At 43.3% G+C, this 17,590-nt stretch overlaps 1 protein-coding gene across 2 annotated transcripts in view; it reads right to left on the reverse strand.

Annotated features, from left to right (window-relative positions):
- The window catches only part of LOC126480936 (zeta-crystallin-like), a 163,438-nt gene extending 147,069 nt beyond the window's left edge, over window positions 1-16,369 (reverse strand). Inside the window, exons 1-2 of one of the 2 annotated variants that reach the window (XM_050104349.1) lie at window positions 15,953-16,202; window positions 15,533-15,790 (exon numbers count right to left, since the gene is read on the reverse strand). In XM_050104349.1, coding sequence (XP_049960306.1) covers window positions 15,533-15,772 — 240 coding nt within the window. In that variant the 5' untranslated portion in view covers window positions 15,773-15,790; window positions 15,953-16,202. The other variant, XM_050104350.1, reaches the window with a different exon arrangement.
- Window positions 16,370-17,590: the final 1,221 nt, after the last annotated feature.

Here is a 17,590-nt window from a genome sequence, read left to right on the forward strand (position 1 = left end):
CAGTGGCATGATCTCATTGAACAGCACCGTCTGGATGCACAAACTGAACAATTTACTTCACAGTTCCAAACCTGTGCTGAACATGTCAGTTCCATCTCAGTATTTCTTTGCATGGCCCAAACCTCAAGCACTGTGGCAACATTTGCACTTGGATTTTGCGGGTCCTTACTGGAATACAAATTGGATCATAGTTTTGATGCTTTCAGCAAATTTCCTTTCATGGTTCCTATGCACTCTACTAAGGTTCGTCCCACAGTCCAGGCCTTATCGTCAAGCTTTTGTCTCGGGGGTTTGCCTGAAGTGATTGTTGCTCACAAAGGACCTCAATATGTTTGAGTTGAGATGGTTTCCATGAAGGTGCATGCGTGATACTACTGGCGCCACTTGTGCATGCATTCCATCGACTCTGGCCCTTGTCGTATCATCTTTGTTCGGTTACGTACTCCCTCTGGGACTGTGTTGTGATGAGTGGTTTGTCAGACACAGAGCTGGGCGAGTGTTTTTTTTTTTTTTTTGGGGGGGGGGGCGCAAAACTTCTATGGTCATTAGCGCCCAGCCCGTGACATAGAAAACAGGAAAAAACGAAATTTAAAATCAGCAGCAATGGGAACAAAATCATAAAATTTGAGAAACTAAAGGCAGAAGGAATGCTTAAAAATCCACTATAGAAAGGGGTTGGTTTTCCCCCAAAAAAAAGCTTCAAATGACTGACGTCATTTCACTGTCACTAATAAACTGTAGAACGCGGTCAGCTGAGCGCGTGTCATCTGCTAAAATCGACGATAGATCAGGCGATAGCTGTAGACGGGAGCGTAACGGATTAAAATAGGGGCATTCAATTAAAAGGTGTCTGACCGTCCACAGCTGAGAGCAGTGGGGACAGAGTGGGGGAGGATCACCGCTTAAAAGATGTCGATGACTAAAAAGACAGTGCCCTATCCGGAGTCGAGCTAAAATTACCTCCTCCCGACGACGCGTTCGGGAGGAAGAGGTCCAAGCGCAAGGAAGGGCTTTCACTTCCCGCAATTTATTGTGGGGAAGTGTTGACCAATGCGCATGCCATAAATGAGCAGCTTGGCGACATAAAACGCTCCGTAGATCGGTAAACGGAAGAGACTGAATAGCTGGCCGAGGAAGAGAGACTGCAGCCTTGGCCGCTATATCGGCCGCCTCATTTCCACAGATACCAGCGTGTCCCGGGAGCCAGAGGAACGCCACTGAGACGCCCCCCAGGTGGAGCAAGCGCAGACAGTCCTGAATCCGGTGGATCAGAGGGTGCACAGGGTAAAGAGCTTGGAGACTTAGGAGAGAGCTGAGAGAATCTGAGCAGATTACGTACTGTATCCGCTGATGGCGGCGGATGTAGTGGACAGCCTGGAGAACAGCGTAAAGCTCCGCAGTATAAACCGAACACTGGTCGGGAAGCCGAAAGTTATTTGTGGTGTCGCCAACAATATAGGCACTCCCTACACCTAACGATGTTTTCGAGCCATCGGTGTAAATAAATGTGGCTTCCGTCATTTGTGCACATAGAGCAGCAAATGCCCGACGGTAAACAAGTGTAGGGGTACCATCCTTGGGAAATTGACATAGGTCTCTGAGCAAGTTGATCCGGGGACGGAGCCAAGGCGGTGCTGTACCCCAAGTTGTCAAGAAGGTTTTAGGAAAGCGGAAGGAAAGAGAATGGAGCAGTTGACGGAAGCGGACTCCCGGGGGTAGTAGGGAGGAGGAGCGGCCTGCATACCCGACATCAAAGGAGGCGTCGAAAAAAAGGTCATGCGCTGGATTAGCAGGCATGGAAGACAGATGGTTAGCATAACGACTCAGAAGGACTGCCCGCCGATTGGACAGCGGAGGTTCAGCAGTCTCAGCATAAAGGCTTTCCACAGGGCTGGTGTAAAAAGCTCCAGATACTAAACGTAATCCACGGTGGTGGATAGAGTCGAGACGCCGAAGAATAGACGGCCGAGCAGAGGAGTAGACTATGCTTCCATAATCCAATTTCGAGCGCACTAAGGCGCGATAGAGGCGGAGAAGGACCACTCGGTCCGCTCCCCAAGAGGTACCATTCAGGACACGGAGGGCGTTAAGCGAACGCAGACAGCGAGCCGAAAGATAGGAAACGTGGGAGGACCAGCACAGTTTTCTGTCAAACATAAGACCCAAGAATTTAGCGACGTCGGAAAACGGAAGGTTGACAGGACCTAGATGTAAGGAGGGCGGAAGAAACTCCTTACGTCGCCAAAAATTTACACAAACGGTCTTACTGGGTGAGAAACGGAAGCCGGTTTCGATGCTCCACGAGTGGAGGCGATCGAGACATCCTTGAAGACGTCTTTCAAGAAGGCTGGTCCGTTGAGAGCTGTAGTAGATCGCAAAATCGTCCACAAAGAGGGAGCCCGAGACATCAGGAAGGAGACAATCCATAATTGGATTAATGGCAATGGCAAACAGTACAACACTCAGCACGGAGCCCTGGGGTACCCCGTTTTCTTGGGAGAAAGTACGGGAGAGAGTAGTGTTCACCCGCACCCTAAATGTGCGCTCTGCCATAAATTCGCGAAGAAAAAGGGGCAGCCGGCCTCGAAAGCCCCAAGAGAACAGTGTGCGGAGAATGCCTGTCCTCCAACAGGTATCGTATGCTCTCTCCAGATCAAAAAATATTGCTACCGTTTGGCGTTTCCGGAGAAAATTGTTCATCATATAAGTGGAGAGAGCAACAAGATGGTCAACGGCAGAACGATGCTTTCGGAATCCGCATTGGGCTGGTGTTAAAAGACTGCGGGACTCCAGCCACCAAGCTAAACGGTAATTCACCATACGCTCCAAAACCTTACAGACACTACTCGTGAGAGAAATGGGGCGATAGCTAGAGGGGAGATGTTTGTCCTTTCCAGGTTTCGGAACGGGAACGACAATAGCTTCCCGCCATCGCCTGGGAAAGGTACTGTCGGTCCAAATTCGATTATAAAGGCGAAGGAGGTAACGCAGGCTATGGGTTGATAAATGCAGCAACATTTGGACATGGATACCATCCGGTCCTGGGGCGGAGGAGCGAGAAGAAGAGAGTGCATGTTGGAGTTCGCGCATGGAGAAAACAGTATTGTAGCTTTCGCGATTGTGAGAGGAGAAAGCAAGATGTCGCACTTCCGCTGCACGTTTCTTCGGGAGAAACGCTGGCGGGTAATTTGAAGAGCTCGAAATCTCAGCAAAGTGCTGACCCAATGAGTTAGAAATTGCGACGGGGTCCACTAAGGTATCATGCGCGACAGTGAGCCCAGAGACCGGGGAGAAACTAGGCGCGCCTGAGAACCGTCGAAGCCGACTCCAAACTTCCGAGGAGGGAGTGAAGGTGTTAAATGAGCTAATGAAGTATTTCCAGCTTGCCTTCTTGCTATCGCGGATGACGCGACGGCATCGCGCACGGAGCTGCTTATATCGGATACAGTTGGCCAAAGTTGGATGGTGACGGAAAATGCGAAGAGCACGTCGCCGCTCACGTATTGCGTCACGGCATGCCTCGTTCCACCAAGGAACTGGAGGGCGCCGGGGCAATTCGGAGGTGCGTGGTATTGAACGTTCCGCAGCTGTGAGAATAACGTCGGTAAAATGTGTGACCTCATCGTCGACGCTGGGAAAGCGACGGTCATCGAATGTCGCTAGAGACGAAAAAAGTGTCCAATCGGCTTGGGCAAACTTCCAGCGACGCGAGCGCATATATGGCAGTTGAGGCTGCAGTCGAAGAACACATGGAAAGTGGTCACTCGAGTGTGTATCATCAAGGGCGAACCATTCGAAGCGCCGAGCTAGCGGAACAGTACCGACCGCAAGGTCCAAATGAGATAAATTGGCCGTGGAGGCAGACAAAAATGTGGGGACCCCAGTGTTGAGGCAGACTAGATCCGCTTGGTGGAAGACGTCTAGCAATAGTGAGCCACGTGGACAAGGATGTGGAGATCCCCAAAGCGGGTGGTGGGCATTGAAGTCCCCAACCAGCAAATAGGGGGGTGGAAGCTGATCAAGAAGATGAAGGAGATCAGCTCGTGCCATTGGTGTAGACGATGGAATGTATACCGTACAAAGAGAGAACGTGTATCCAGAAAGGGAAAGACGGACGGCGACAGCTTGGAAGGAAGTGTTTAAGGGGATTGGGTGATAATGGAGAGTATCATGGAGCAGAATCATGAGTCCTCCATGGGCTGGAGTGCCTTCAACAGAGGGGAGGTCATATCGGACGGACTGAAAATGAGGGAGAACAAAGCGGTCATGGGGACGCAGCTTTGTTTCCTGAAGACAGAAGATGACCGGCGAGTAGGATCGTAAGAGGATCGACAATTCCTCCCGATTGGCGCGAATGCCGCGGATATTCCAGTGGATAATGGACATAGGGTGAACAGAAAATGGAGGAACGTGACCAAGGGTGCTGTCAACTCAACGACTGCTCAGAGCTTGCGACCGACAGCATGGAATGGCATTCAGTCGAAGGCAGAAGATCCTGATCCATAGGTTGGTCAGGAGCAGCTCCTGCCACCAACGATTGGCCAGTTGACCGGCCACCAGCAGTGCGCCTCGGCGACACAGAAGATGGCCGAGGGCGATTTCCGCCAGGTGGTGCTGTAGATGGGACACGCCTTGGCGGAGAAGGAGAGGAACTGTGTTTCTTCGTAGCCTTCTTAGAAGTATGATGTTTAGATGAAGGAGGAACCGATGGTTGTGAAGTTGCGGTACGTAAAAACTCTTCACGAGAATGCTCTTTTTTCGAAGACTTGGCGTCTGACTTTTGGGCTCGAGATTTAACAGAACCCGATGAAGGGTGAGCCATAGAGTGGGCAGGCGAAAGGGGTGAGGTTGAACGGGCGACCTTTGCGCTGGCCGATCTGACGACCGTGGTACTAAAGGTGAAGTCGCAAGTCTGCGTGGCCGCCTCCTTTGTTGGTCGAGGAGAAGCAAGGACAGCGCTGTATTTACCTTTCTGAGGCACGGTGGGCTGTCGACTGGCGAGTAACTTTCGAGCAGCAAAGGTCGACACCTTTTCCTTCACTCTTATTTCCTGGATGAGCTTTTCATCCTTAAAAACGGGGCAATCTCGAGAGGAGGCAGCGTGGTCACCCATACAGTTGATGCAGCGAGGGGATGGAGGTGGACAAGCACCCTCATGGGCATCCTTGCCACAAGTAACACATTTGGCCGGATTGGAACAGGACTGGCTGGTATGATTGAACCGCTGACATCGATAGCAACGCGTAGGGTTTGGGACGTAAGGGCGAACGGAAATTATCTCATAGCCTGCTTTGATTTTTGATGGGAGTTGAACTTTGTCAAATGTCAAGAAGACAGTGCGGGTTGGAATGATGTTCGAATCAACCCTTTTCATAACCCGATGAACAGCTGTGACGCCCTGGTCAGACAGGTAATGCTGAATTTCTTCGTCTGACAACCCATCGAGGGAGCGCGTATAAACGACTCCACGCGAGGAATTTAAGGTACGGTGCGGTTCCACCCGGACAGGGAAGGTGTGGAGCAGAGACGTACGCAGCAATTTTTGAGCCTGGAGGGCACTGTGTGTTTCTAACAACAGGGTGCCGTTCCGTAATCTGGAACAAGACTTTACAGGACCCGCAATTGCGTCGACACCTTTCTGTATAATGAAAGGGTTGACCGTGGAAAAGTCGTGTCCTTCGTCAGACCGAGAAACAACAAGGAACTGTGGCAACGATGGAAGAACAGTCTGTGGCTGAGACTCAGTGAACTTACGTTTGTGAGCAGAAATAGTGGAAGGTGAGGAAACCATTGCGGAAGAATCCCCCATGATTACCGGCGTCTCCGATGGCGCGCTCCTCCCTTGTGGGGGCCCTCGCCGAGGGCACACCCGCCTTAGGTGATTGTTCACACCTCAGGTCACACCTCCCGACAAACGGACGGAGGGACCAATCGGCACTTTCGGAAGGTATCAGCTCGGGTAATCACCCCTCCCTGGGCCTGGCCGTTACCAGGGGGTACGTGCGTGTCCTACCTGTCTACCCGGGGCGGGGAATTACGCGTTACCCCGTCACCGGCTACGCATGGAAGTGCGTGGGTCGGCCTTCAGACACGCACAGGGAGGAAAGAAGAGAAAGGGAAAGGAAAGAAGAGGGGGTCTCAAACGCCGTAGCGGAGAAAAGGGCAAGGAGAAGAGGGAAGGAAAAGAGAAGGACAGAGGAAGGACGAGGACTGGCAAGTGTAAGAGCAAGGAATTTGGAACAGTTTCGAGCATCCGTCTCCGGACGTAGGCACAAACCATACTCCCAGAGGGGGAGAAAGGAAGGAAAGAGACAGAGGTGAGGGGGGGGGGCGAAGACGGGGGACGGGGAGGGATGCGGAAAGGGAAGGGAAGGTATGCAGCCCGGAAAAGGAAGGAGGGCCACATTAGCTCGGGGTCCCGTGCTCGCTACGCACGTGTCCACAAAAGAGTTGTGGACCCCCTGGGGGGCTGGGCGAGTGTGCTGGAGTACTTGGCATCCTGGCAATTGCAGCGAGTTAACTCCATTAACCATTTGGTCATGGGGCTCATGTTTTCCTGCAGCACTGACCATTGCTACTGGCGAGTTTAGTGGACAAGCAGCGACTCTCTCCACATGCAACCTGGTGACGACATGAATCAACCAACTGTGGTGTGCTTAATACACCAAGATGTATTGAACAAATTGTTAGCAACTATAAGCAGCAGGGCAGTATTATCCGGCCTACCTGGAGTCCTGAAGTTATTGGCACTTTGGCATTTGTTTTGAATTATCTATGAAGTCTGTTTAGTAACTACCGTACTTAAAGACTGTTAATTCTGCCCAGTGTGAGCTGACCAGGAATCCATATTTTTTTAATGCCTTCCAGTAACCTGACACGTTCCACATCATTATGAAGTGTCGTATTCATTATCTATGGAACAAGTATTAATCTAATCTAATCTAATCTTTGGGGCTGTGTGTCTCAGTCTGGAGATTTCCTTATGTGACAAGCTTGTGTTTTGCAATGTTAATCTTGCACTTGAAATCATGGATTGTTATTATTGAGTATTTGATACCGTTGATTGTAATTTCTGTATTGTAGATCACATGGCCCTTCCTAGGGCAAGTTTGGCCTGTAACAAAAGTTGTATGCGCTCAGTCTAAAGGCATGCATGTGTGGTCCAGTGTGTATGCACGACTCTTACTCCATACTGACAAGGCCTTCAGATTATAGTTGTACAGTTTAACAGGCTATCTGCTGTTTAGTGCATATCCCAATTACAGTGTCTATTAGCCCCTAAGAGGCCCCCGTAAATGTATATGTCGATTTTTTAAATCTTGTTGGAATTAGTATGTAATTATTCTTTTAAATGACCTTGTAAATTGCTGGGAAGGTTAACTTGCAGCGTTATGAGTGGGCCACTCCCATACTATAGTTTTAGTAGTTCAATTTTCAATTGCCCATTTAAGTATTACTGTGTATGTTAATTTTTATCAAACCTGTTTTCTGTCTGTTTTTTGTATATGTTGACAGCCCTGCATTGGCAGCAGCTGACACATTGCTTTTCTGTTGGTCCCAGGCAGCGACACGTTTTCCTTTTGTTTTGGCGGCCTTCCCATCATTGCAGAAGGTCTAAGTGCTTTCAAGTCACACAATTCTGCACCTCTCCTGTTCCAGCCACAAGTTGAATAGTTTGTTGTTATTCTTGTGGTATTGTGCCATGGTGGGGGGTGTCACCAGATTAGAAGTACTTGAACCATGTAAGGCCCTTGTGGGCGTGTGTTGGAAGTCCTTGGCCAAACTGAGCACTAAATTTCTTCATTTCTTTAAAAAATTAAGAGTTTAATTGTCACCATCAATTTAATTGTGTTTTGGGGGCCTGGTTGTTTATTTAAGTACTTAATGTGGTTTACGTGGAAGAGACTTGTGGGCAATCAATGAAGTACTACTGTTGATTTGCTTTTTCATCTGGGCAGCCTTTGGGCAGCTTTGCCATATCTGTCTATATGAGAGTAGAATAACCAGTGGAGATGTATGCATTTTAATGTATTTTATTTAATGTTTGCTGAACTTTTATTTCAGTCCTGTTGAGGGATTAGCCCACACTTGTGATCTATCTGTTGGGCCTGAGTGCCACCACAGGTTTATTTAATTAATTAACTGTTGTAATATTTCTGGCTTTGCAGCCATCATATTCGGCTACAAGAAGCTCTTTTTAGAGCAGTTGAGAATGCAACTGTTGCGAGATGACGTTATCTGGTGTGAGGTACCGATGACAGACGGTTTGCTTGGTACGGGTATCATGAGAAAGACCACCCAAATTGTGGTCCTCCTCTATGATTGGCTGCTACATTTGGAAGTTGCGCACCAAAATGGTAATCTTCTATTATTAACATTAGATGAACTAAACTGCACATTTACTTGAATTTCAAATTAAAACATCTCTCAATAGCGCACTATCATTCCATTGTTTCACAAGTATTAATAAACAACAGAATAATAAACAACTGGAAAATGAAAAGGCAGATGGAACACTTAGGTGATCTTTCAGTCGCGCTCAACTTGGATGGCAGGCGTAGTGGTTCGGCTGTAAGATGAGAGCTCATTCAGCAGTCTCAGAGGACAGGCATGTTGTTCATCGCGATATCAGTTAAGACTTAGTTAGCAATGTCTAGTGCGTAAATCAGGACTGGTACAACTTTATTAGCAGCGTATGTTTATAAAAATATGCAGTTAATTAATTTGTTGAAAAATAGAAATCTTTGTGACTCTAAAGTGCAGTTTCTAGTGTTCTGCCAATAAGAAGCAAGTGGCAACCATATAAACAAACTGATTGGAAATCTAATCATTTCTAAAACAACAGTTTCTCGCTAAGAGTTTCTTACAGCCTCAAGATTAAGGATTCACAATCTACGTACTGCTTTCTGCGCACTGAACAACAACTATAGAAGACTGCAGGTTGGTGAACTTTTATTAGAACTTCTGCATTCCACTCTGAGTGGTGGAAGCAAATCGGCACCTCCCATGTACTGCAATCTTGGTACAAATGAGATCAATGACACGACATCTGTGGTAACACAGAGGTATGAAGAAGAGAAATATTTTTGAGGAAAGAGATTTATCATACACTCATAAATATCACTTCTCACTCTAACTCTCTTTTTCAACTTGCCATACTGTTTGTAGTCCAACCACCATTTTGTTGCACAGTTGACATTTTTTGAGTACTATTTGTAATTTTATGTATAATGCAAATGCCCTTATACATTGTGAATATAATTTTAAAATCTTAACTATCTGTACGCATTTTACAAGAATCTTTGTTGGCTCATGATTGAATTGTTATTAAACAAAAATGTTTGTTTGGAAATGACAAATAACGCATCAAGATGGGCCATCCCTCCATGTGTTTTCCTTAAATTAATCCCGATCCTTGTTCTGGATCTTAATTGGCAGCAGAGCGTGGTTTTGATCCACGGACCTCTGGGTTATGGGCGCAGCATGCTTCCAACCAATTGAGATATCGTATGAATAAAATTTCAGAAGTTTCTCAAAAGTGGAGAACATTCTCCATTTTTTGAAATGAGGTCTGTAGCATACTTCAAGCTAACTAAAAGTTCTGTTGAGGTTAAGTTTTAGCAAATTTTTTTAGCGGAACTGACAGAATTTATGTTTTTCAGAAGGTAAAATAAGATATATGTAACCTGGAGAAATACTGAAAGGACAAACTGTAGAAGTTTATACAGATTTAACAATGAAAACATATTTGGCTGGTGAATCGCTTTCTTTCCATAAATCATGAAAGAAGAGGAAGCATCCATTCAAATAAAGTGAAAATGAAAATATTTTTGCGCTATTTATCAGACCTAAGTTTTCAGGTTGGTGTAGAAGACTTAGGCTTACCCCAGACAACTGTGTCACTGACATTTTTAGATGTTGGTTGGTTAGTTGATCTGAGGGAGGGGACCAAACAGCGAGGTCATCAGTCCCATCTGATTAGGGAAGGACGGGGAAGGAAGTCGCCCTTGCCCTTTCAAAGGAACCATCCCGGCATTTGCCTGATGTGATTTAGGAAAATCACAAAAAACCTACTTCAGGAGGGCTGGATGCGGGTTTGAACAGTCATCCTGCCACATGTGAGTCCAGTGTGCTAACAACTGTGCCATCTTGCTCGGTTTCAGACACTGTTCATCTTGTTACCCAAAAAGCAGCTTTGTGGATCTGATTACTTTGAAAGAACTGTAAACAGTGTAGGCCTAAGTTAAGTGGCAATCAAGGTATCAGTTTCCACGTATGGTGGGAGGCTTGACTGCATGCACATATCAATCATGGAACCTTCTGGACATGGAGATGAATATATTAAATGGAAGCTCTTTCCTAGCATCAATGTGCAGGCAACATGTGGTAACAGTGAAACGTTTATTAGTGTCTATGTTTCATTCATTTCCTGTATATGTACATGATGCCAGGATATCAAGACACTCTGATGTATGCCAAATGCTAAGAAAGAAACAGTGTAATGCTTTAATTTTAGGAGAGGAAGGGTATAGCATTGCATCATGGTTAATGACACCATTCCAGAATATCAAGCAACTGATAAGAAGGCCTTCAACAGACTCCAGCACGACAGAATGAGGATGTTTTAGAAAATTCAGTGGCTGAGATGATTATTACATTAAATAACTACAGTGACAGTGACACTTCAAGCACCTGTCATACTGACAAGATAGATGTCAGTGGAGTTTTTCTATTATCACCTTAGACATGACGCACAGGTGCATCTAGCTGCATGTTTGAGAGCGCAGTTTACAACGGTAAGTAGCTACGTAACAAAATTATATTGTTCTAAGTTTTGAAATACCAAGGTACTCTTTTTTGTATTGCTTTTGTTCTTTCTCCCAGTGCCAGTTGGCCTTCTTAAGATATGTTTTCTCACACCATTAATATCATTTGATGTTATGATAGAAATATGGTGGATCAAAAAATTAATAACTGGTTGATTAGAAACTTGTGAACTGTTTCTGGCAGTGAAATTGTACAGGTGACCTCTTAGTACTTGATGCGCAAGGGGACCACTGTGCTTCACAGTTAACCAAAATTATCTCATGTTAGAAAACTCTAACAAAAGTTCAGGTTTGGAGTACATGAAAATGCAACATATTCTTAAGATTTTGTTTGCAAAACTGTGTTCACTCAAATCCAATAACAAAAAATATTTCTGCATCTGGAAAATTCAGTAACATCATCAGAAATTCATTTTTGTAAACTGCCTGCTTATCGTCTTAATAATTTGTTGCCGCACATAAAACCAAAATCAAAACATAGTTCAACTCTTCCAGAACACACTGATGCCAGTTCCATATTTGCACATTGAAAAGTTTGCCTTGTTTAGCAAGGTAAACGAAACGTACGATTATGGATAGTTCTGTGCCTGATGTAGGGCACAACACACACTGAGAAATTTCTCAAGAAGGAGAGGAGGTGGTGGGAAAGAGGTCCCTGGTGAGAGAATATGCTTCAAAATTTTTACTCATATGAAACTGAGAACTTTATCAGAGATCTCCTTTTGCTCTGACATCTTCTCCAGTGAATGTTCTCTTTTTTTTCTTCTACGACCCAATGTGTGATAGATATTAAATTATACAACCAAGACAACAGACTGAAAATTACAACAAGCAAACACTTTTTCCAAAGCAATTTCAGAGACTGGGTGATGAGGTGTGAAGGAAGCATGTACTGCCATGCACTTAGAATGCCTTTGAGAGAAGAGTAATGTGAAGGAAATAAGCTCTGCCTTGAGCAATTGAGACTGTCAAAAGACACTTTGCGGAACTGCAATCTCAACAGGATGCAGAGCTCGTAAATATATAGGAGAAACTAAACACAATTAAAGATAACATAGGAATGCTTTCTGAGATGAACTTTCGTGGTGAGTATGTGTGGTTTGTTTTTTTGTTTTGTTTTTTTTTTTTTTTTTAAAATATGGAATAACCGAGCTTGCCAATCAGACATATACACACACCCACAAAAAATTTTCAGAACCTTGAACAGAGATGCTGCTAGTGTGGAGGTGCCAGTTTTCAGAAGCGACACTTCAATGATACACCTGATGGAAGGCTTTTCAACTGCTGCTGAGAGGTTGCTCATTACTGTGATTCTGAGTGCAATACTGTCGGCAAGTCACAGCTGGTAAGCACCTACCCACAACCAAACCTGCCCACAGTTACAAGACATGTACAGGGCGCTATGTTCCCACAACTGCCCAGATCGCCTTTCAACTGACACAAAATAATTATCATTATTTGGTAAAGACAAGTAATAAGTTATGCAAGCAAAAATTCTGTCTAACAATGTTCTGATTACCTTAGAGTAATAACTGAAATCAGGAGGTATTACTTTGAAAGTTTCATCAGGAATACTATAGTTTTCTTATTTTAATTGCAATGATAGAAAGTTGTGAATTGTTTTATAAGAGTGATTTCTTACACAGTAACTTAAAAATAACTTTCTGAAGGCAAAACAGAACATTCTGTGTGAGAAAATGATGTCTTGTATTTATAATCCCTCATAATCCTTCTACTTATTATAGTTTGCAAATGCCATATTCAAATAAATTATTTTACAATCAATAACTAACTTACAGATATAACTTTTCCAGCATGATACTAATCTGTATTCCATTACTGTGGAAACAGCTTCCCTAAACAAATTGCTCACTACAAAACTGGCTCCCTAGGGGGGGTGGGGGGGCGGGGGGTGGGGGGGGGTGGGGGGTGGCAACTTAAACTGTATGCTGCAAAAATTAACACTAGCCTATTTACGACTGTGCTGCTAATCAGAAAGGAGATACAAATTTTCCACAGAATATAACTTTATATATAATTCTGCAAGTAATATATTCACATGACTCAAATAATATGTTGCAGTAGCTAGTACGATGAGTTTCACACTTTTTCTCTCTCATCTCTGGGGATTCCCGGTAGCCTGCTTGTCACATAAAGGAATTTGTGTATGTTCTGAATTTTAGTCAAGAGTCCAAAGTCTTTACAGCTTCTATCTTTTTTCTTATGGCCACTTGCATCATCATTAATTGAAAAGATGTCTCAGTAAGCCATATGTCTCATAAAAAAGTTACTACAACAGCAGGTTGGGTGTAAAATTCCAAGTTTACCAAATTTCAAGTTTATCAAAGAGCATTTTTATTACCTAGTTTTGTAGGATAAATGTCAACTGATTTTTGCTATATTACACCAGAAAATAACTCTGTAAGTCACCAGGTACTAAAAGTGTTTCTATTTATAGGCCACATAACAAAATAGAGTTGTAAGCACAAAACAAGTGCACTGATGTTTCGACTCCTAATTAATGTTTTTATTTTTCTCCTACATCACATACAGAAAATACACCATCAGGTTCAATGGAGTGGCATATGAATCACAAGAGACCGGTAATCCTTGTTTATACTATGCACAACAGCATATGGTCTGCGTCAGCATACCTCCAGTGCCACAACTCTTCTCTACCACACTGCTTCACTATCACAACTTGCAAAATCATTTTATGACCTTATTACAATGATTCAACAAAAATGTGGATGTGTCATTCGAGAAATACGGAACTCTGAAAAGAACTTCAGTTCTGGAATGGTACACCTATCGATTGTATGACTGGGCATATGAAAGAAGTGTTATTTTCACAGCAAACTTGTGACCCACTAACTTCATTGGTGAAGTGGTGATTAAGAGTTCTTGTCTATAGAAAGAAAGGATTATCTCAAGTCTTCGACACCACTTCATCGAGTACAGAAAAACACTTGATATGAGTCATTGGCTTTGACCAGTGACATAGGAAACATGCGACAAATACTGTAAACAATATGGTGACTATATCATGAAGTTACTAGCGATTTTTCCAAATGGGCTAAGCTACAGTTCAGTCTGTCACCACAACAGGTTGTTTTAATATCATATTTGTTGGCTTCACCAGTTCGCAACCAAACTGTCACCTCCCAACCTAACCTGGATCTTGAGCAAAGCTACAGATCAATCTGTCACCACAACCAGGTTTTTTTCTCCCCATATTCATTGGCTACATCAACTGACAATGAAACTGTGAATAGATGCACAAAAAGGTGTTATGACACCAGTCATTACCATTATGACACTGGTCAAAGCCAACAACTTGTATTCAACATTCCTACTGACCCCACTTGATCTACTCAAAACAAAACTGTCACCTATCAACCTAACATGAACCTCAGGATATGCCGCAAATTAGTAAGTCACCACAAATAAGATTCCATTTTCCCATTCACTGGCAACACCTACACACAACTAAATTGCCATCTTTCAACCTAACGCTGCCCTTGGGCTAAGCTACAGATCAGTATGCCCCCACAACCTACATTTCAAAATGTAATACAATTTTTTCAGTGAACTGTTCTTGTAATGTCTGCACACATATGATGTAACATGTACAAGATTATTACTTCGCAGATCAAAGCTTAAGTCCAGTACCAGTAGATTCAATTAAATCATAAGCGACACATGCAAAACAGCATACTATGTCAAGAACCTAATCTTAATCCTTATGATGTTTAGAGAGTTGTTTATTGTATGGAAGTCAGCAGGTCTTAAGTCATAATGCTGCCATGTTTCACTCGGATACTCATGACTGTTTCTTGATGTTTGCTGTATGCTCTCTACAAAAAATTCAGTAACTGGTAGATTCAACAAAGAGTCACAATTCACCAAAAACTGAAGCTTTAATAGTGCTACTGGTACTTGTCTGACATTACCCAACTACAAACTCAGTTTTCTTCCAGCTCTTATTCTGTTCAAAATTGAGTAAGCATTTTATTAATGGCTACACTAAAACATATAAGTGCACTGATGAGAGTTTGTGAGATGTCTACAGCACAGCTTAGATGCATCTAGCACAAACATTTCTTCTCCAAACTACAGGGTAAATACCAAACATCAAGCACTGATCATATGGTGCTATTTTTCCAACAGTATTATCTGAAATGGAACAAATTAAAATTTCCATAGCCTGATGTTTCTTGTTCCAGATCTGCCGAAAACAAGGTATACGTTGAAGCAGTGGAAAAAAAATTTAACAGAAAATAATCTACCTTCAATGAATGTCAACTTGAGTAGATGCAACACTACCACATACACTGGCCTATATTTATGTTCAGTGAATTCTGAAATTTAACCATTCCTTGTGGCATACGAATGGACTCTAGCAAGCTTGCATGTTTTGGATATCTTCTTTAACAACCTCTTTTGCTACTTCTACACTACTCTATATGGCTGGCGAGGGAACAGTCGGTAGATATAACATTCTGAAGCATGTTTATTGACACATGAAAAAGTTAAATTGTGAAGAAAGTATACATACTGACAACTCATTTAAGATACGGTACCTTAAAAACGAAGTGCAAGATAACAATGAAAATTTCAGGGATGGAGTGCTTTACTTTCACTGTGTATCTCGTCTCTGGGTAAACTGTCTATCGTTTTAATCAATTAACACTGTACTGTCATACCTTTAAACCTTGGACTCCATCTCCTACTTTCTCAACAACGCCTGCTGCCTCTTTGCCCAGTATGGCTGGAAGTGTCGGCAGAACAGCAAATGATCCTTCCCTGATGTAAGTGTCGACGGGGTTAATACCAGCAGCATTAACACGCACGAGAACTTCGGATTCGCCAACTTCTGGTATGGGCACTGTCTCCAGCTTAAGCGCATCTTTACTTCCAAATTTATGAATTCTTACAGCTTTCATATTCAAACGCTATCGAGTCTGAAAATTGGTAAAGCTGGTCACACTATCTAATTGTTAACTTCCATTCGTAGTAAACCACTACATTTATTTCTTGTGACGAAAATCCTGAATACATTAAAATTTTTGTTAACTACAATGTTTAAGCACTCAAAACTACCATTTGGTGATTCTAATACTTACAGTCAGAAAAGGTAACCGAATTCACGTACAACGCATTTACGATGCAAAGCTGCGTCACTGTGCTTTACGCTTCTTTATTTCGTATACTCTAGCACGCACTTTGCCGCACGCGCATTTCAAACGAAACCCAAAACAAACTACTCACAGCCTTCGTCAGTCATATTTCGATCCACATTGTCAAAGTCCGAAGAAAACGGTGATATCGTCGTTCCGTTGTTATACAACCTTCATGAAGATATTGTCTTTAAAAAAACTCACAAATCGCGCTAGGCTTCTGTGCAGCATATAAGCTGTAGTAATTCACTCAAAGTGACGTAGAGCTGCTTGAAGTATAATTAACAAATGGTATCTCTTCGTAAGTTCGAAGTGCTATAGACTCAGCTAGGCATAGGAACTTAGCAAACCGCAGTCACACATTTTTCGTCTACAAAGTGCTATGCGTCTTCAGTTAACAAAGATTTTTGTTGCCAGTAACAATGTTAGAAAGAATCGGAGCTCAAGAAGGCGGTGGTTGAACGAACACTCAAAAGAGTGGATCTGTTTTACAGTTCCTACGCATATTCAGTAGGTCCTGACAGATGCTGATTACAAACTGGTTAACAAAAAAGCCAATAAGTGCGACAAAAACGAAAATAAATTCGCTGTGTACTGGACCTACCAGTAATCTCCGATCACACAATGTAAATAATTTACTAAGTGGCAATTTCTGCACTGATTAATTATCGGATAGAAATATGGGGCTCTGCTGCTGACACAGGTCTATGAACAGAGTATTAACCCCGCAGAGAAGAGCAATCACGATTATCCATGGACTAGGGCACACAGACTCCTGCAAGGAAATGTTTGTATATCATAAATACCAAATAGTTTACCCATTGTAACCTTATGAATTTATTGCAGTTTTTGGTGACACATCAAAACAAAGGAACCAAGGACTTTGACATGCATGGCTACAATACAGGAAAGAAAGACTGATACTACAGACAAAGAACTAAACTAAAATTAACAGATCACAGTCAATGCACTGATGGCCAGACATGGTGAAACAAACTGCCAGGTGTGATAAAGGATCCTTATTCAAAGTGAAGCCGAAATCATTCCTGATTGATAAGTGAGTATACTCTTTGAATGAATATTAATATTAAACTAAACCGCAATTTTTGTACATATATTTTGTGAAATGCCGTCCAAAGAGCAAGATATCGAGACAAGGTCGGTACTTCACGAAAAAACTTCAAGTAAGCATAGTCACTGCCAGACACACTAAAAAATGAGTGCAGTTGACATAGACATGCGAAGAAGAGTCTCCATATGACATTGCATCAGTATGCTTAACGCCTGAGCACATTACCTGTCACCCTAACTAGCTTGAGCAGTGGTGCAGCTCACACCTAATGTTCTTAGCTAGGATTCTGTGTGTAGCTAACTCCGTTTAGCAGGGCTTCACTTTTCGAATCAAACTATCGTGTCTTCAGGACATGGCAGAGTGGCTGACTGGGAATTTTCATGGTGCTAAGGTAAAGGGTGTACAACATTGCCACCAGGTGGGAGTTATTCTGTCTGCCTATGATAACGCAGTTCAGATTCAGACAATAAGACAAGCACCCTTCTCAGGTTGTGGTTTCACCGACAGTGGTT

This window comes from Schistocerca serialis, chromosome 5, assembly GCF_023864345.2.
Source record: "Schistocerca serialis cubense isolate TAMUIC-IGC-003099 chromosome 5, iqSchSeri2.2, whole genome shotgun sequence".
NCBI classification, from domain to species: domain Eukaryota; kingdom Metazoa; phylum Arthropoda; class Insecta; order Orthoptera; family Acrididae; genus Schistocerca; species Schistocerca serialis.